The following is a 19,895-nucleotide window of genomic DNA, read 5'->3' as shown; positions in this document are numbered from 1 at the left end:
ATATATATATATATATATAGAGAGAGAGAGAGAGAGAGAGAGAGAGAGAGAGAGCTCTGTATATAGTATAAACAGACACAACTAAACGTAAACAATATATTAAAAAGTATATATTCCCATTGCAAGATTTACAGCTTAACGTTCAGCATCAACATATATTAATGTTTCATTATTAGCACGACATTAGATCCAAGTGTTTTGCTGTTATTTCATTTAACAGGTGCAGTTAAGTCACCTCATAGCTCAGGCCCTGTAGGGCTTTACCTCACTTGTGCAATTTCCTGTTGTACAACCCAGTTGGGAGAAGTCCGGGTGATGCAGCTCGGGCCTTTATTCAAAACATCCACTGAAACAGCAACACACAAACAAAACAAATCCAAAAAGACACTTGTAGGGTTCAAAGGTCAAGCTTCACTGACACGTTTCTATTTGATTCCACTTGGGCTACTTGCTTACTTTAACATCTTGCTGTTGTCTCTGCACAATGTTCTTCAGTGATAACCAATGGAAAAGTTTCTAAGTGTCTTTAATCTTTTACTCACATGCCAGCTTGGCCCCTACTGCTTCTTCTTATCTGCCCAGATTACATTAAAGCATGGACTAATTGTGCAAGAGGCTCGTCAAAAGGGCGATAAGAGACCGATCGGTTGTTTCTTCTAAGGCTGGGTTCAATGAAGTTTCAGAGTTTGATCAGTTGCAGAGAGGCTTGTGTTGTGTGGACACAGAGACAGGAGGAGCCACAATGATATAGAAAGAGTTAAATCTGCATGTTAACAGTGTGATGAAATCAGAGTTAATACCAGAGTGCTGTTTAAACATGGAGGCAGAGGTCAGGAAGCACAGAGTGACAGAGGAAATCTGTCTATCAAGTGGAAGGTTAAGTTCAACTTTATTTAGATCCTCATTAATCGCTTTATTGTATCAATAGCTTCACTTCCTGGAGTTATATAACTTCAGACTGTTCTTTCTGAAATCAGACCCTTGAAAAGGAAATATACTAAAGTCCAATTAACTATTGGTTTCTGGAGGCCAATGCTGATATTAGGGAGTAAACAATTTCTGATACCGAAATGTATATTCAAAAGTTGCAATGAATCCCCGGATCCCATTGTCAAATCCTTAGAACAAAGTACTTGAGTCTTTATATCATACAGTTTAACCATAAACTTAATTGTAAAAACATAAATACACATTGTTTATTCTTTAAATCTCAGCAAACATAGATGCGAGTAACAATTTTACCTGTGAATTAGTCAGGCAGTAATATATATATGACATTAAGATTCATCATTGACATTTGGTTAGTAATGTGATATTTCCATGATTGCTCGACTAGAGGAGCGAGGCCTTCCAATCTGCATCACAAGGTTTTTTGGATATTAGAACTTAAAACAAAGAGGGTGGTGAAGATGAGACGTCCCAGGAGTCTGTGTGACACAATGGGATTGTTTTTATGCAACAATAGGAGGGTTTCATGTGACTCAAGCAGGACAGAGGTTAGTGAGGATTTGTATTCATTTTACTTCCTGTAAATGTGTATCAGGGAATCGCTAATAATTCACTCAGATCTTTTTCGAACTGGAACGCTCCAGCTGGGTGGACGGTAACGTTCATCGGTTCTCATCCAGTCATCGGTCTGCCACAGGAAAACAAAGCTACTGTCTGTGGAACCATACTGTAAAGTAATCACATGTTGCTAAACTGTGTTGTGCTACTCATGTTTGCCCGTGCTCAACCAATTACAACCCTCCACCACTGCCCATTGTCACTGCACTCACAACATGTTTGTGACTTTGTTCAACTTTGTCTATGATGCTTCCTATTTTTTGTCCCTACCCCCCTCCACACACACACACACACACTCTTACCTCTTTTACCCCCACTCTGCTGCTGTCAGTCTATTTCTGAGGCCACTCCTGACCCCCTAACACACATTAAAACACATACACACACAGCTGTCTGTTCTGAACCCGGACACTGATGCACTGAAACCAGAGACAATATCCAACACCTGAAAACTAAAGACTTATTCTTTTGTGTATGGGTGGTGGTAAAGGGGGTTCCTTCTTCCTGTCATTGGGCACGCCTCACATTCAAATCTACTCAGATCACATGACTCGGCGGCTTCCTGTCTCACGTCCTGTGCTGCAGACGTCTGAAAAAATACAATAGAAGCATATTTATGCACGTCGTAACCAAACACACGCGCGATGTGTAAACAAAATTTATCGACATGAACTGGTTGACATTCTTGCACCATTCATTAAATTATTAATTATTTTTAAATACACCCAGTCTAACCCTAACCCTAAAGCCACAAAATATTTGAACACACACACACAAATTTGTTCTTCTATCACCAGCCAAATTATAATCCTAAATCCAAGGTTTAACCCTCAAACAGTCCATTAAAGGTGGGTGAGATAGTGAGGACCGGACAAAATGTCCTCACTTTCCCGAACTGACCTCACTCTCTAGGGTTTATGCTCAACATGTTCCTCACATGTAAATAACTACAAGTACACACTTACAGTAAATCATCGCGTTGTGTTTGACACCGAGGCTTTATCATCCAGCGGTGAAAGTCCTAAGACCTTCCGTTTGCCCCTGTGTTGTCTCATTTAACAATGTCCACTTTGTTTGGAGACATTATTTGATCAAATAATGAAAATGTTCCCAGTCTCTTTCTCGTCATGTTCTCCTCTGTGTAGTAACTGTCATGTCATGTCAAGAGGAAGGGTGTCATTTATTTGTGTGTTTTCGTTTGTGTTTGTTATGTTTCTGTAGGCAACCGGACAAGCTGAGGGTGGTGTGGACCAGGAGGAACAGACGCATGTGTTCCAAGGTAAACGTACACACACAACCACACATACACACACACACACACACACACACACACAGACACACACACACAAACTGCCTCTTGTTAACATGTTGTTTGTTGTGCAGCTCCACAGCTGGACGCCTGGAATCAAGAACCCCTACAGGGGCACGGTGGTGTGGCCGGTCCCAGAGAACATCGACATCTCTGTGACACTCTTTAAGGTACAAAAACAAAAACATTCAATGTTTTCACTTACAGCAATAAACCTCCACAAAGTAGGCTTTCATCTGTGTTTGTTTAGTTGTGTGTTTTGTTAGTAGTATTACGCAAACTACTCAGCTGGCTGGTGGATTACACAAGGAAGAAACTGTTCAATTATTGTTCAAACTGGGATCGGCAATCAGATCCAGGATTTGATTTTTCCTTTTACGCTGCAAGGTTAAAACATGTGATTTCTCACAGACAAGTCCATGGATCTTGATGAATAAAGTCAGGCACATTAAGGACACCGATATCTATGAGTGTGAGCAATTTGGTGCAGATCCAAATCCAAATCTGGATCATTTAATGTCGGTCCTCGATCGAAGTATGTGTTCTACTGAGTGCCATTCTAGTTTAAACAGGACAACTCATTGAGAACATCTTCTTCTTTTCAAGATAGAAATGTGTACTAGAGGAAAAATAACCTCCAGTTTCAAACTAAAGGAGAGGGGAGAGAGAGGAATACTAAGAGCTAATGACGTATCTTGCAATGTTAGAGAAAATGATTCAAAATAATTCTAAATCTCTCTGTAATCATGCCCAACGCTTCCAAAAAATGTCATGGAAGTGAATCTTGCTAATATACAACAGACACAAACGCAGATGAAAAAGTAATTTTCATGGTAGTAATAAATATTCATCCTATTTGTAGAGAGCGTCGCGCTGAAACCAGAACCTCGCTTGTTCAAAGTTCCCATGGTTTTATTTTATGAGAGAGCATATGTACAGGGACATAGAGAAGTTATACAGCCACATGAGAAATGTATGCATTCGTAAACTATTAGGGTATACTGTACTATTGCTATATGAAGGAAATAAAGACAAAAACAAATTGTATTTTCGTCCTCAGGAGGCCAACGCTGATGAGTTTGAGGACAAGGAGTGGACCTTTGTCATTGAAGGTGTAAGTAAAACGCTAAGGTTCGACATTTAAATTGAGACAAATCAGATTTTAAATTGATTTAAAAATACATCTCTCATCATGGGTGTTTTTCATGGTCATGTCCAGGAGAGCAAGGGGCATCGTAAGGTGCTGGCGTCTGCTGACATCAACCTGAAGCGGTTTGCCAGTCCCACGCCGACGCAGATTGACCTGACGCTGAAGCTGAAGCCGCTGTCCGTCAAGGTGGTGGAGGCCACGCTCAAGCTCTCGCTGTCGTGTGTCTTTGTTCGTGAGGGAAAAGCCACGTGAGTAGTGGTTGGAGTTATTCTACTTGATGCATCAGTGCCATGATGGTTGTATGACGCCAAGTTTTGATGAAGTCAATATTTGAAAGGATAACTGCTGCACTTAGCTGTAAAGTTGTTCATATCACACCGATGCTTGTTCAAGTGCTTATTTCTCCTGTGATTTAGGTTTTGATTAGTTATTTGATGCTATAAAAACAAGGAGAAACATCATGATTGACAGCTGAGACTGACTTGCAATTGGTCGAGAGTCGATATGGGTGGGACCTTGATACCGCGACCATAATGATCCATCCGCGATCATTATGGTGCAGACTCTGACTCTAAATGAAGTCAAAAAAGCAAGATGGCGGCACCTCTATCTGTGATATTTAGTTTCATTTGGTACAACGGATAGAAGGGGAGACGTGTGGTCCATCTTTATTACTTATAAATGAAGCATACCACAACGCTGATCGTATTATCTCTTATAAGGAGTTTTTCATATCTGTGTGAGTATCTGAAAGTGATGGTTAATGTTGTGCCTTTACTCCTCAGTGATGAAGACATGCAGAGTCTGGCCAGCCTGATGAGCGTGAAACCCTTAGACATCGGTAACATGGACGACTTCAATGAGAGTGATGAAGACGAGGACAAGAAGTCCGTCACTGCGTCAGGTTGGCAGACTCACACCGATGCTGTCTCTCCTCTCTGATCTATCTCCCCGCTTCAAACTTTTGACATTTCCTCCTCCTCCACTGTCTTTGTACTCTCTTCTTCCCGTCTCTTTTCCTGGCTGCTGCTGTAGTTCCACACACTCTCATCCGCCCAAATCGCCCCGCTCCCCCTCCGCCGGACAAGCGACACTCCACAGGAGCTTCACTTCCATCCTCAGGTAGCTCCCCCTCCCTCTCACTGTCCTGTCATTTGTTTCTCTTCCTAGGGAGAAGGAGGACAGGAGCTCAGTCCCTCTCTCTCTCTTTGTGCATTATTGGGCTGCCTACTTTATCTTACACTATTTCTCACACACATGCCATTTGTTCTGAAGTCCTCATCACATGACCGGACCGCTTCTTCTTGCTATGTTCTTTGCATACCACATATTTCTCATCTGGACATCAAATTCAATTAGGAATCATGGGATGATGCTGGTGCCACCTTGCACTTAAACTGTATCGAAGCTTGTTTGGGGGCATGAATAGTTTCAACTGAGTTATTGTGGCCAGGGGATGTGAACAACACATAGAAGCAGAGATAAACTGTGACAGCAACTCAAATGGTCATAAATAGCATGTAATTTACTGGTATGTTAAAGTCAAGCATTCAAAGTTCAAGATGAAAGTATTAAAGCTAATTGCACTTAAATAGTAATGTCACTGTCTCATGTAGGTTTCACTTCTTCATTAAAATAATCCAATCTTATTCAAGCATTTCAGTCTAAACAATCCCACAACAACTGTTCAATTGGTTTTTAGTAATTGTAAACATTTTGCACTGTATTTATTCAAAGTTCAGTGCGTGGATCCACTCGTATACTGACACCAAACAGCATGTTGTAAATTAAACTCGGGGACGGTTAATCTCCTTAAGTTTCAGTTCAGGTTGCTTCTCTGTTGCAAACGTGTTGGTGTGGAGTAAAATGAGGAGGTGAAAGGAAAAACAGACTATGACAAATGGGCTTTAAGTCCATCACCGTTCATCACAGTTTCATATTTTGTTTGTGGTGTCGCCCCAAACAAGTCAGTCGTGTGATTAACAGAGGATCCTGACATGTGACGCCAAACAGTGATCCAGTTTCATTTCATTTTCATTCTCAAGTCATGTTTTTCATTGTGTTCTTCAATGTTTCTCCCTCCCTCCATCACTCCATCCATCCATCAGTCTGTGGACGAGATGGCGGTCCTCCCAGTCCTGCCATCCACTCTCGCCCTCCCCTACCGATCACACCTCGCCCCTCACCCCGCCGCTCCCGACACTCCCTCACCACAACCCCTGTCCAATCAGAGATCCAACCTTCCCCTGGCCCCTCCCCTCAGCCCTCGCCCAGGTCCAAGCATCAGAAACTAACCAATCCCGTTGCTCCTGAGCCTCCTTCTTTAGCTCATCCACAACCTCCAGGTCCGCAGGTCCCAGCAGCTGCTCCCTCAACCCAGAGTCCATCCCCCGTTCAGCCACTCTCTGATGTGTCTCCTGCAACTCCTCCATCACCCAAATCCACCTCCATAACCCCCCCTACTACTTCTCCCCTTCCTCCATCTCCCACATCCTCCACATGTGTGTCCACTACAGCTTCAGTGGAGCCTCCCCCAAATCTTCATCCAATCAGCATACCTGCAACAGGCATTACTACTTTAACCCCCAAACCAGCCTCAACTGCGACGTCACCCACTGACATTACCATAACCTCATCTTCATCAGCTCCCCTAAAGTCCTCTCTCATCTCTTTGACCCATAAACCCGTCTCTGCTGCCTCTCAGCCTCTCCCTTTCAAATCCACCTCACCCTCAAACTCCACCCTGTCCTCTGAGTCCACATCCACTCGCCCTCCGCTCGCCCGGACCCTCTCTGATCCACCTTCTCTGCCCAGAATCTTCCAGTCAGGTTCAGCGAAAGGTATTGACAGGCTGGCTGGCCGGCTGACAAGCATGCTGCACGCTTTCACACTAACCGATTCCTCGTGAGTGAAGGTCTGGTTTGACCTTGTGTCTTAGCTTCATGCCCATGATACAGATTTTAGTTTACTGCTCATATACAGTATTTTGTGTCATCAGGAAGGTCTATGCATGGATGGGTTGTTATGATCATTTTAAAGTTGAACATTAATTCTGCAGGACCTCACGCAACAAGAACCAATGAAAGTTGTAAAGTTTGGGTGAACAACTTGGCTTTCTGAATGTTTTCGGAAAGTGTTTGATAAAATTTGATAAGATTATCACATTTATTCACAACAAATATGTCCTTAACTGGCTTTTTCTTCATCTGCAGCTTCAAATCCTAATACCAACTTTTGTGAATTATTCAACATTAAGAAAATTCAATATTGTTTTCAGACTCTGCAATGATATTATTTTGACAAGAGTAATTATTGGACTTCTAAGTCAAACTGAGCCAAATTGAGGTGCTGTCATTTACACGTCCACTAACCAGTAGGTCGGGCGTTCGATCCCGGCAGCTCCAGGCTGAATTCCATAGTGTACTTGGGCAGGACGGCTGGCGGCTGTGCCATCAGTGTATGAATGGTGTGTGATAGAAAAAGCGTATAGAATTGCTGTATGAATGGGTGAATGTGACTTTCATGTCCATGACTCCTCCCTTTGCTTCCTCTGCTCCCCTCTTCTCAGTTCCTGCTTCATATCAACGGCGCCCCCCAGAGGCTCAAGCTGTAGATGATTCTACTTCAGCGATTGGTCTGTCTCTTGCTTTGGGAAATTTCAATCAGCTGCTGATCTTCTTTTCAAATCTATAACATATTTGTTTCTTTTCCTCTCTTCTCTTGTCCTTTTAATTTTTTTCTTATGAATTTTCCTCTCTTCTAGTTCGTTCCCATATTTTCAAACCTCAGCTTGTCAAGTCAATCGCCCGCCCTTCTTCTCCCTCACCCTTTTCTGCTGATGCACCTCCCCTGGCTTCAACACCTCCCGTCCCCAAACCTCACCCCTCTGGCTCAGCGTCAGGTAACCGAACGAGTGCACCTTACAACCAATGTCCTTCCCCTTCTAATATTTCCTTTATATTTATGAGCATCTCAACACTTTCTTTTAAACTCCCTCTCACCTGTGGTCTTTTCTATTTCTTTGTGCTGCTTTCATTTTGGAATCTTTCTCAAAATCCTCTCACTTTCCACCCCACTTGATCCTCTCTGTCCTCCTTCTCCACTCTCCGTTACTATGTTTATTCTGTTCTTCTGCAAACTTTCCTCAGGTGCTCAGGGGAAGTGGCGGGCATCTGACTCTGCCCCGATCATAGGAGACATCGCCCCTGTCCCTCTGCAGAGCAGCCCTGATCTTGATGCTCTCTGTGACCCGGTGGCTCCAGCTCTCCCTGCCTCCCTTTCTCGCTCCTCACCTCCTCGCTCCTCTTCTCTTTCCACCTCTGTTTTACTCTCCTCTCCTCACCCTCCATCCGCTGTGTCTCCTTCCGCTCCTTCTGCTCAGGTCGGCTCAGGTACACCAGCCGACCAATCAAACGTTTCACCCGTCAGTGTTTTTTGCCCCTTGCTATTCAACAATGAACATTTCTTTGTCTTGTCCAAAATAACCACATTTTCCCTCCATTCTTTAAAATATGTCTCCGCCTGTGTTATTTATTATCTGATGTTGCTCTTTCTCTCTGCAGGCTTAACGTTCCCCCTCGCTCAAGCAGACAAGGAAACGAGTCGGAGCCCTCTAAGCCGAGGGGAAGAGGCGGCTAACATCAGGATATCCAACCAGCAAATCAGACCAGACCAGGACTCAAAGGCGGCCGTCACAGAAAACAAAGCTGAGCCAGGAAGGATCAGGTGAGGTCATGGGATGATGACGACACAAGCGTGTGAACTTGTATTGCTTGGTTTGGCTCCTTAAAGATGTGTTGTGCCTCAAACTGTTGTGTGAGGCCAAAATGTGTCAATAGAGGACAGAGCCATAGAGACGTTTTGAAGCAGAGTGTAGGACAAACAACATAGATAAACTTCCAGAGGGCTTGGATTCTTCTTGCTGTTCTTCCCAATTTGTCTCAAGAAGAATTGGCTCATGAACCTTAAACTATTTTCAGAGACGCACTGAACATTCCCTGGAGGGGCTGTGTGTGAGAACGCTAATGCCTGAGTCAGTTGCTCTGCACATTTACTGGAACCTTTCCTTCCAGTGAGACTGTATGAGAATACAGCTGGAAACGTCCGGAAAAATTCATAGTGACCGAATGGGTGTGTTTAAGATGTTTGTGACACGTCAAAAATAAGAAATGAATAGACATTGATATCGACATACAACGAGATTCGATATTTGGCAATAAGGGCCAACGCCATATGTATAAATGTGATTCCCGCAGTGGAATTCAGATGTCATGTCATGTCCCGCCTGAATGTTCTGGACATATCGCTGGTGTTAATGAATGCGTCTGACCTGGACAATCTCCTCCTGTGCTTTTCATATGTGAAAGGCAAAACCTTTCAGGTCGGATTCGGCTTTACAACGGATTCCTCTTGAGAGGGGCTGCCTGCGTGACACTGCAGGATTTCTTAAAGAATTTGTTCAAAATGTATAAGGGAGTTAGATGATGGGGTTGATACTTGTCTCATATCCATTATAAGAAATGAAAACCGGAACCCAAGTTAGCTTAGCACAAAGACTGGAAACAGAGGGGAACAGCTAGCCTGGTTCTGTTGCAAGGAAACAAAATCTCTGAAGTTCTATCTCATTTAAACAGGATGTAAAGGAAAGTTAGGGTTGTTATTATTTCATTATTATATATTAAACTGTATTATGATGATATGGCTCTTCAGAGTGCATCATAGAGGAAATCTTAGTTATTTATTTCAAGCCTGCAACACTTTACAGTATTATCATAAGGAGTGCTTTGTTTTGTATTGATCAACACTTAATCAGAATCAGTATGATCCTAATGACCACTTTAGTGCAGAGGCATGTCATTGAATAACAGTTAATCCGTGTGTCTGATCAAAGTTTTATGAGAATTTATCGACTTGTTGCTGCTCACGGCTGCTTTGTTCTCTGTACTTGTGCTTCCTTGATGCTAACTCGTGCTAACAGCTGCAGAGTGGTTTGAACGCTGCATCGTGTTGCACTCACCTTCCAGTAGGTGTCACCACAGTGGATTTGTTGCCAGGTGTGTGATGTGGCTGGCCTCCCCCCTTGTCACCTTCTTAATGCTTCGGTCTTGCAAACCCTCTCACATGCTTGTCTCTCAAGCCTGACCACCAGTATTTCTGTCCCCCAGTCCTGCCCAATCCCGCTCTGAGCTGATCGTAGCCCCGCCCCCTCCATGGCCCTTCTCATGCAGTGAGAGCTCCACCAATCAGCAGCCCTCCACCAACGTTGTGGCTGCTTTTATCACTCACAGGCAGCCAAATGCTCAGAGGGTTATTGATTTGAAAAAGCCAATCGATGAAACGCAGAATGTAATCTGCGCCATTAAGGCCAAAAAGCCGCCATTGGCACAGCCTGAGCCCGAGCTTGACCTTGACAGCGTCATTTTTGAGCCGTTTGACCAGAGACATGAATCAGGGAGCTTGTTTCTGGAAGAGGATGATTCTAAGCGGGATACTATCAAAAGGTGTCCTCCAGGGTGAGTATTAATGTCAAGGTAGAAAGTGTGAACTGGTGGTGATGTTCATGGTTAAAAACACAGAGAGAATTGGGCTTAAGAAATATTGTTTATCTGTTCTGCAGTTTCGAACAAAAAGCAAAAGAAAAGACCTGTGGAGAAAAGACAGAGCAGTTAGAGGGAGCAGCAACGCAGAGGGAGGAGAAGATGAGGGCCGAACAGAGCGTAAAAGAAAAACAAGAGGAGGAACGGAGGAGGAAGGAGGAAGAGGAAAAAGCAGTGCTCCTGAAACAGGGGCAGGAGGAGAGGAAAAAACATGAGGAAGAGAGAAAGAGACTGTTAGAGGAGGAGAAGAAGAGGCTGTTGCAAGAGGAGGAGGAGGGGAAAAAAGAGAGGGAAAGGAGGAAACGCGAGGAGGAGAGACTCTTGAAGGGGAAGAGAGATAAACAGGAAAATCAGCTGAGAGAGGAAGAGGAGAAAAGAAAGCGGGAGGAAGAGGAGAGGAAGAAAAGAGAGCAGGAGAGGAGACTCCTGAAGGCGGAGGAGGAAAAGGAAAAACTTAAAAGGGAGGAGGAGAGGAGAAGTGAGAGAGAGAGATTCATGAGAAAGATGAAGGAGGAGGAGGAGAAGAGGATGGAAGAGTGGAGAGTGCTTGAGGAGCAAAGGAGGAAGAGGGAGGAAGAGAAAAAGAAGCTCCTGGAGGAAGAGGAGAGGAGGAAACTGGATGAGAAAGCTCTGAAGGTGGAGCAACATAAAATTAAGGAGGAGAAGAAAATCATAGAAACAGAGGAGAGAGAAAGGAGAGAAATGGAAGTAAAGGAGAGACATCTCAAGGAGGAGAAAGAGAAACTCCTTGAGGAGGAGAAAAAGAGGAGGGAAACAAAGAAAAAAGAGGAGGAGGAAAGGCAGAAAAGAGAAGAAGAAAAAAGACATGAAGAGGAGGAGGTGAAGAGGAGTAAAGAAAAACTGTTGAAGGAGCAGAGAGAAAAGGAAAGGTTGCAAAAAGATGAAGAGGAGAGAAGGAGGAAGGAAGAGGAGGAGAAAAAAGTCAAAGAAGCAGAGGAGAGACGAAAGAGGGAATTGGAAGAAAAGGAGACACTCGAAGAGAAAGAAAGGATGGAGAGGAAGAAAAAAGAAGAGGAGGAAAGGCGGAAAAGGCATGAAGAGGAGGAGGAGAAGAGGAAAGAAAGGCTCTTAAAAGAACAGAGAGAAAGGGTGCAAAAAGAGGGAGAGGACATGAGGAGGATGGCAGAGGAGGAGAAGAAAGTCAAAGAAGCAGAGGAGAGCAGAAAGAGGGAAGTCGAAGAAAAGGAGAGACTTCTCAAAGAAAAACAGAATGAGAGACTCTTAAAGATGGAGAGGGAAAGGATGGAGAAAAAGAAAAAAGAAGAGGAGGAAAGGCAGAAAAGAGAAGAGGAGAAAAGACGTGAAGAGGAGGAGAAGAGGAGGAAAGAACGACTCTTAAAGGAGCAGAGAGAAAAAGAAAGGATGCAAAAAGCTGAAGAAGAGAGGAAGAGGATGGAAGAGAAGGAGAAGAAAGTCAAAGAAGCAGAGGAGAGAAGAAGGAGGGAAGTGGAAGAAAAGGAGAGACTTCTTGGAAAGGCTCTAATCTTCAGTCCAGACGCCAACAGATCAGACGAGGACAAGCAGAAGATGAGAACTCTGGTTTCCTCTTCATCTCCTCCTTTATCAGTCTCTCAGTTAAACACACACCTCACGCCCACACCTCCTCCTGGTCTCCCTCTCCCTGCTCCCCCCATCCCTCCTGAGAACAAAACCACTGTTACATCTGAGGAGCTGCCGTCACAAATTCTCCTCCAGGGCTCTGCCTCCATTAACACCAGCACAGACCGGTGAGTTGATGAAACGACGTGTGATTACGTCACAGTGGGTGTCGTCTGCTTTCTTAAACCTCAATTAAAATGTGTCAATCACAAATCCCTTTAAAGCAACACTGTGTAACTTTTACTGAGCAGCGGCGCCCTCTGCAGCCACGTGTGGGGATTGATTCTGTTGTACTATAGGTGTCCGAGCGATTTAACGGTTTCATTTGGAGAAAAGTCTCGTCCCAAAATTGAATGGTGGATATTACCCATGATCCCCGGCTTCCTCAACCAGAGGAGCTGCCACTGTAACAAATACAGCAAACTTTGTTCAGAATTCCGCATATTATAAGTTTCCTCGCTGAATATCAGAGGAGAACGCTGGTTGTTAATGACTTCTACATCTTTTTTAAACGACCTACAAGCCGCTATTCTAAGGTTGAAAAGTTACAGTGTTGCTTTGAACTCTCTCTGATCTAAATCTACTGATTTAAGCATCAGCCTTTGCTCTGTTTTGTATTCTCCATAGTAAAGGTAAATCAAAATCAGGTTTTGCATTTTATCTTTATATTTTATTCTCCTGTTCCTCTGTGGTAATTATCTTTATAATTCTCTGCTCATGTAAAATTTGGATTGGTTGATTATCTGTTTTGTAGGGGTGGGCAGATCAAACCCCAAAGTATTGAGTATCAGTGTTGATACACTCTGCTGCAGCACTTGTGTCTCTGCTGCTCTTGTATGTGCATGCATTCACACATTGTCTATTGATATTGGTTACTGATTATTATTAGAAATGAAACTGTATTTTGTGAATTCAACCGTCTTTCAATTGAGCAGGTAGACACATAATAGTCAAAAGGAAAAGATTGATTGCCAGTTACACAGTAGTGATACATCAATTAATGGTGCATGCACCTCAAAGCAACTTGGACCAATACAAAGTATTGATACTGGTATTGATACTGGTGTGTGGCTCTGTTATTACTTAGAAACCATTTTTGGTGGTATCACCCACCCCTTCTCTTTGATTGTTCTCTTCCATCATTGTGGCTTTCTTACTGCCACTGAACTCTTCTCCATGTTCTTCCTCTTTTCTTCACTTTTAAATTTTTCCTCTTTCGTCTTACTCCAGTCTGGGGCAACTCTCCCTCGTCGAGGAAGGTTCACTGTCGAACACAGTTGTCCCAGAAAACAAAATATCTTCTGCATGTGCTCCAACTGCCATCCATTCAGGCCCCACTGCTCAGGATAAACCAGTCACATCAGAGGACTCGACCCTGGTGCCTCCACCAAACGGTCTGTGTGATGCAGAGATTCCTCTGTGGAACGTGCTAGAAAGTAGAAGTGGGAAAGATTCACCTGAAACAATCTCTGCAAAGGACGGTACAAAACCTTTGTGCAGAGGGTAAGAATGGATGAGGGTCTGTCTGTCTGTCTGTCTGTCTGTCTGTCTGTCTGTCTGTCTGTCTGTCTGTCTGTCTGTCTGTCTGTCTGTCTGTCTGTCTGTCTGTCTGCTTTCTCAGCCTTATCTCCATGTCTGTCTGTGGAGGCCTTGCTAAAAGTCAAGCTTTGTATGATAGCATGCAGGAAATGTGATTTAGTAAAAACTGTAATTTCATAGGTTTTTCTTCTTTCCTAGCTCAAACAGAGAAGATGTTGCTGAGGTGGACGCCCCTGTCGCTCAAAAGGCCCAGCCAATCACAGCCAAAGACTCAGAACCACCTCACGTAGAACCACCTCCTGCTCGACCTGGTGCACCATCCGTTACAGAGGAGCCCAAAGAGCCAGCGGGACCCTGCATGGAACCAACAGCCTCTTTCAAGGTTTCCCCCAAACCAGGCGGCGAGCGCACGGCCTTGGCCTTGGAGCCACTGCTGCCCTTAAAGCCAGAACCAGGATTGCGGACGGAACCGGTCCTACAGCCGTCGGGTAAACCACAAGAGGAGGCAGCAGATGAGGAGAAGCCAGCAGGCAGCTCTGCTGGTGGTGAGGAGAGTTTGGTTGACTATAAGGAGCCAGTGTGCGCTGCGGAGAAGCAGCTGTGGGCAGCTGTGGAGGAGACCACAGCGGAGACAGGAGGAGACAATGCGATGGAAAGCAGTGAGAGCACTGAAAAGAAGATTGAGCAGGAGAAGAGGGAGGAAGGTGCAACAGGGGGGTGAGTCAGTAATGATTCCTCTGAGCCTTTTGCTGCATGGCGTGACGTTTCTATTCTCCATAAACCATCACATATAAGCACACATTCACACACACATGGACACACACTGACTGATGTTCCTGCAGCCTAACCACTGCTTCAACTGCAGCTGAGATTAACCCCATCTGTTCTCTCTATCTTAACCTATTTCTTCGCACTAGACTGAATAATTAAACAGAGTCGATATGTTGTGAAGTTTTGAAAAGATTAAAATGTTTATGTGTGTGTGTGTCTGTGCGTGACAGTGCACACGCAGAGGCAGGTATGTATGTCGCAGAAGAGGAGAAGGAGGCGTCTGCTGGCTTCATGTCAGCAGTCGTCGGGGTGTTGTACAGAGGGTGAGTCTCTCTGCCTGCATGTGTGGTCACTGATTTGGACGGAGTGACGCAGAATGCAAAAAAAACATTACACTGAGCCTATAGATACATCAGGTACATGTTACCAGTACAACTTTTGAATCGTTGAATTATGTGTAATAAGATTGGCACAGTAAATCCTACAAAACAAGGCTTTATTGCCATATCAGATATCACCTACAACGTAATATTACATGCTTTTAGTATAATTTGTGCTATTATTATTCTTTGGCGTTGACATATTATGCATTACATATATTTAATATTAATATATTAAAATTTAAATCATTGTTGCGTCAAATGTTTTTGAATAAGGTAAAGTTAAAAAGTTACTTCTACATGTATTTAATAGAGAATAGAACGAGTCAAGCAATATTTATTTCCATTATTCAAATTATTTATCATTAATTTTAATACGCTGTCACCTTATTCAGAGAGATATTCTTTTGCAGCTGATAAACATGTTTTTTTATACTATTTGTATGAGAGTTTGAAACACTGTGTGTGCTGTATATAAACACTGTGTATACAACAATCCCTCCTCAATTTAGCAGTACTACTTTGTGTTGTCAGGGGTTGATGTGTTTGGTCCACTCAGTGAACTGCCTCAAACCTAGTGATGATAGTCTTCTCGTATCAAGGAGAATCATCTTGAGTAAGTTTTACATATTGGTGCAGTTTTTCTAGCTGTTCTCATGTCAGTGGTGATTCAAATCTCAGTGGGCTCTATTGGTCTGGGTGGGAAAAACAACTGCAGGATGGTTCTCAGCGTATAACAAACAAAAAATGTGTCTGATGTTTGCTTTTGCACTGCACTTTGAACCAGCCCCAAAACAAAGTCTGAGAAGGAACCATTTAATCAAGCATGCAGTCTGTCTGTGACGCTGTCCGGAGCCGGCTGTGATCACTCTGCAGGTCATTTCAGGGTGAGCTCTGTCTCAGAGTATTTCTGTCCCTCGTGTCTGTCCCTTCAGCTACGAGACAGTGACCTCCCTCCTGCACACGACTGGATCCGCTGATGCAGAACATGCAGGGATGAAGTCTTCCTCTGAGCCAGATGAGGATCCACTGGTTGCCGTTGGAGTGGGCATTTCACCACCCACAGCCTTCTCTGACGTAGCTGAAAATCGGACTATTAGTGAAGAGAAGGAATTGGCTCAGAAAGTGGAGTGCTTGACTTCAGTGGAGCCACGTGGGCTAAGTCTGGTGGCAAGTCTGCGACTGGCAGCCAGTGAGCAGGAGAAAAATAGAGAGCAGGAGAAGGAGAAGAGGGAGAAAGAAAAGATAGAGAACTTGGAGAGGGCCAGGAAGGGGAGAGAAAAGGCAGATAGGGAAAAGGAGGAAAGAGAGAGGTGGGCAATGGAGAAAGAAGAGATGGAGAGGGAGGAGAGGGAAAAGGCAGAAGAAAGAAAGAGGTTGGAAAAGGAGAGGGAGAAGCAGGAGAGGGAAGAGAAAGAAAGGGTTGAGAGGGAAATGAAAGTAAGGGCTGAGAGGGAAAAGGAGGAGAAACAGAGGCTGACAAAGGAGAAAACAGAGATGGAGAGGAAGGAAAGGGAAAAGATGGAGAGGGAAAAGGCAGAAGAGAGAAAGAGGTTAGAAAAAGAGAGAGAGAAGCTGGAGAGGGAAGTGAGGGAAAAGGCAGAGAGGGAAATGAAGGTGAGGATTGAGAAAGAAAAGGAGGAAAGAGAGAGGCTGGCAAAAGAGAATTCAGAGATGGAGAGGAAGGAGAGGGAAAAGATGGAGAGGGAAAAGGCAGAAAAGAAAAAGAGGTTGGAAAAAGAGAGGGAGAAGCTGGAGAGGGAAGAGAAAGAAAGGGTTGAGAGGGAGAAAGAGGAAAGAGAGAGGCTGGCAAAGGAGAAAGCAGAGATGGAGAGGAAGGAGAGGGAAAGGATGGAGAGGGAAGAGAAAGAAAGGGTTGAGAGGGAAATAAAAGTGAGGGCTGAGAGGGAAAAGGAGGAAAGACAGAGGCTGGCAAAGGAGAAAGAGGAGATGGAGAGGAAAAAGGCAGAAGAGAGAAAAAGGTTAGAAAAAGAGAGGCAGAAGCTGGAGATGGAAGAGAAAGAAAGGGTTGAGAGGGAGAAGGAGGAAAGACAGAGGCTGGCAAAAGAGAAAGAGGAGATGGAGAGGAAGGAGAGGGAAAGGATGGAGAGGGAAAAGGCAGAAGAGAGAAAGAGGTTGGAAAAAGAGAGGGAGAAGCTGGAGAGGGAAGTGAGGGAAAAGGCAGAGAGGGAAATTAAAGTGAGGATTGAGAGGGAAAAGGAGGAAAGAGAGAGGCTGGCAAAGGAGAAAGCAGAGATGGAGAGGAAAGAGAGGGAAAAGGAAGAAGAGAGACGGAGGTTGGAAAAAGAGAGGGAGAAGCTGGAGAGGGAAGAGAAAGAAAGGGTTGAGAGGGAAATGAAAGTGAGGGCTGAGAGGGAAAAGGAGGAAAGACAGAGGTTGGCCAAGGAGAAAGAGGAGATGGAGAGGAAGGAGAGGGAAAAGATGGAGAGGGAAAAGGAAGAAGAGAGAAAGAGGTTGGAAAAAGAGAGGGAGAAGCTGGAGAGGGAAGAGAAAGAAAAGGTTAAGAGGGAAAAGGAGGAAAGAGAGAGGCTGGCAAAGGACAACGCAGAGATGGAGAGGAAGGAGAGGGAAAAGATGGAGAGGGAAAAGGAAGAAGAGAGAAAGAGGTTGAAAAAAGGGAGGGAGAAGCTGGAGAGGGAAGAGAAAGAAAGGGTTGAGAGGGAGAAAGAGGAAAGAGAGAGGCTAGCAATGGAGAAAGCAGAGATGGAGAGGAAGGAGAGGGAAAAGGAAGAAGAGAGACAGAGGTTGAAAAAAGAGACGGAGAAGCTGGAGAGGGAAAAGGAAGAAGAGAGACAGAGGTTGGAAAAAGAGAAGGAGAAGCTGGAGAGGGAAGAGAAAGAAAGGGTTGAGAGGGAAATGAAAGTGAGGGCTGAGAGGGAAAAGGAGGAAAGACAGAGGTTGGCCAAGGAGAAAGAGGAGATGGAGAGGAAGGAGAGGGAAAAGGCTGAAGAGAGAAAGAGGTTGGAAAAAGAGAGGGAGAAGCTGGAGAGGGAAGAGAAAGAAAAGGTTAAGAGGGAAAAGGAGGAAAGAGAGAGGCTGGCAAAGTACAACGCAGAGATGGAGAGGAAGGAGAGGGAAAAGGAAGAAGAGAGAAAGAGGTTGGAAAAAGAGAGGGAGAAGCTGGAGAGGGAAGAGAAAGAAAAGGTTAAGAGGGAAAAGGAGGAAAGAGAGAGGCTGGCAAAGGAGAAAGAGGATATGGAGAGGAAGGAGAGCGAAAAGGAAGAAGAGAGAAAGAGGTTAGAAAGAGAGAGGGAGAAGATGGAGAGGAAGGAGAGGGAAAGGATGGAGAGGGAAAAGATGGAGAGGGAAAAGGAAGAAGAGAGAAAGAGGTTGGAAAAAGAGAGGGAGAAGCTGGAGAGGGAAGAGAAAGAAAAGGTTAAGAGGGAAAAGGAGGAAAGAGAGAGGCTGGCAAAGGAGAAAGAGGATATGGAGAGGAAGGAGAGCGAAAAGGAAGAAGAGAGAAAGAGGTTAGAAAGAGAGAGGGAGAAGATGGAGAGGAAGGAGAGGGAAAGGATGGAGAGGGAAAAGGCAGAAGAGAAACAGAGGCTCGAAAAAGAGAGGGAGAAGGTGGATAGAGAGGTGAGGGAAGAGAAAGAAAGAGTGGAGAGGGAAAAGAAGGAAAGAGAGAGGTTGGCAAAGGAGAAATCAGAGATGGAGCAGAAGGAGAGGGAACGGATGGACAGGGGAAAGGCAGAGGAGAGAAAGAGGTTGGAAAAAGAGAGGGAGGAGTTGGAGAAGCGGCAAAGGGAAGATAGGGAAAAGGCAGAGAAAGAAAGGGAGCAGCGGAGGGCAGATGAGGAAGAAAAGAAAAATGAAATGGCAAAAAAGAAGATGGAAGAGGAGAAGAGCAGAAAGAAAGAGCAAGAGAAGATGGTGGAGAGGGTTGATAGGAGCAAAGGAATGAAACCACAACAGAGACAAGAGTTAGCCTGTGACTCAGTGCAAAGCAGACAGGAAGTTGTGAGCTTCCAATCAGCTGAGTGGCCTCCACTGAGAGAAGCAGACCTGGATGATATCGCATATGATGATGATGATGAAGAGGAGTCAGAAAAAAAAAAATCTGATCCCAAAGCTGAAATCAAACTGCTCTCCACCAGACCAGCTGACTCTGCCCCTGCAGCCGGACCAACAAATAAATCTGACCTCAGATCAGGCAGACCTGAAGACCGTGATACTGCTGTCAAGAATTCCCTGAGTGATTCACGTCCCAGACCAGTTAAACCAGTCAAAGCCAACATTCAACTGGCTTCCATCCCGGAGTGGATGAGGGAGGAGGAGAGCGAGGAGGTGGAGTACGAGAGAGGCCACGAGGATCTCGGCACCATCTGGCTGGCTGAGCTGTACATGGAGGGGGAAGCGGGGTGAGTAAAGTGGGCGAGAGGGGTTTATAGCAGCAGGGAGAGAGAGGGGTGAGTAACCAGGAAGGAATTGGGTACATGAGAGGGATCTGCGTGTTGCTTCATGTGGATTAAAGAGGACCGTGCCTGTGGTTGACATCCTTTAGAACTTGCTCAAGTCAGACGTGTGTGGGCATGTGAGTCATGCACGTCTCCACCAAACTAAATCATTATCGTGTTGTTTGTGAAGGAACCTGGAATTTCCTCTTTACGTCCTGCCTCAGGGATGAACGGCTTCATAGCCAAGCTTAAAAAACCATGAGACACGCCTTAACCACAGAATTAAAGTCTGTAAACCCTCAGCGGCTGTTTGCAGTAATTAGTCACTCCTTGTCCTGACTTATTCAATATTACTTATTATTTACTTAGACTTACTTACAAGAATACCATTACCTTCAGACTCTCTCCTTCAAACTTTAGAACTTGCCTGAGAATCATCACTTTTTTTAAGTTTTCTTCATTATTACAAATATATCTCCGTGGGGAAATTGCAAACCGGAACTGTTAACGGATAACGTTAAATGCATCTGAGTTTTTTTCCGCCCG

General features: G+C 44.5%; 1 protein-coding gene across 9 annotated transcripts in view; it reads left to right on the top strand.

Annotated features, from left to right (window-relative positions):
• LOC133969231 (EH domain-binding protein 1-like protein 1) overlaps positions 1-19,895 on the top strand; it is a 28,425-nt gene that overhangs the window by 915 nt on the left and 7,615 nt on the right. For 3 of the 9 annotated variants that reach the window (XM_062405565.1, XM_062405564.1, XM_062405569.1), the window contains exons 2-18: positions 2,788-2,845; positions 2,950-3,045; positions 3,936-3,989; positions 4,095-4,273; positions 4,811-4,929; positions 5,061-5,147; positions 6,134-6,865; positions 7,594-7,659; positions 7,789-7,926; positions 8,174-8,416; positions 8,588-8,750; positions 10,190-10,537; positions 10,642-12,369; positions 13,472-13,744; positions 13,979-14,497; positions 14,782-14,874; positions 15,867-19,313. In XM_062405565.1, coding sequence (XP_062261549.1) covers positions 2,788-2,845; positions 2,950-3,045; positions 3,936-3,989; positions 4,095-4,273; positions 4,811-4,929; positions 5,061-5,147; positions 6,134-6,865; positions 7,594-7,659; positions 7,789-7,926; positions 8,174-8,416; positions 8,588-8,750; positions 10,190-10,537; positions 10,642-12,369; positions 13,472-13,744; positions 13,979-14,497; positions 14,782-14,874; positions 15,867-19,313 — 8,343 coding nt within the window. The remainder of the gene's footprint in view (positions 1-2,787; positions 2,846-2,949; positions 3,046-3,935; positions 3,990-4,094; positions 4,274-4,810; positions 4,930-5,060; positions 5,148-6,133; positions 6,866-7,593; positions 7,660-7,788; positions 7,927-8,173; positions 8,417-8,587; positions 8,751-10,189; positions 10,538-10,641; positions 12,370-13,471; positions 13,745-13,978; positions 14,498-14,781; positions 14,875-15,866; positions 19,314-19,895) is intronic. The other 6 variants (XM_062405568.1, XM_062405567.1, XM_062405566.1 and 3 more) reach the window with 6 other exon arrangements.

This window comes from Platichthys flesus, chromosome 15 (assembly GCF_949316205.1).
Source record: "Platichthys flesus chromosome 15, fPlaFle2.1, whole genome shotgun sequence".
Taxonomy (NCBI): Eukaryota; Metazoa; Chordata; class Actinopteri; order Pleuronectiformes; family Pleuronectidae; genus Platichthys; species Platichthys flesus.
Note: the sequence above shows the minus strand (reverse complement) of the source record. Positions and strands in the feature narration are given on the sequence as shown.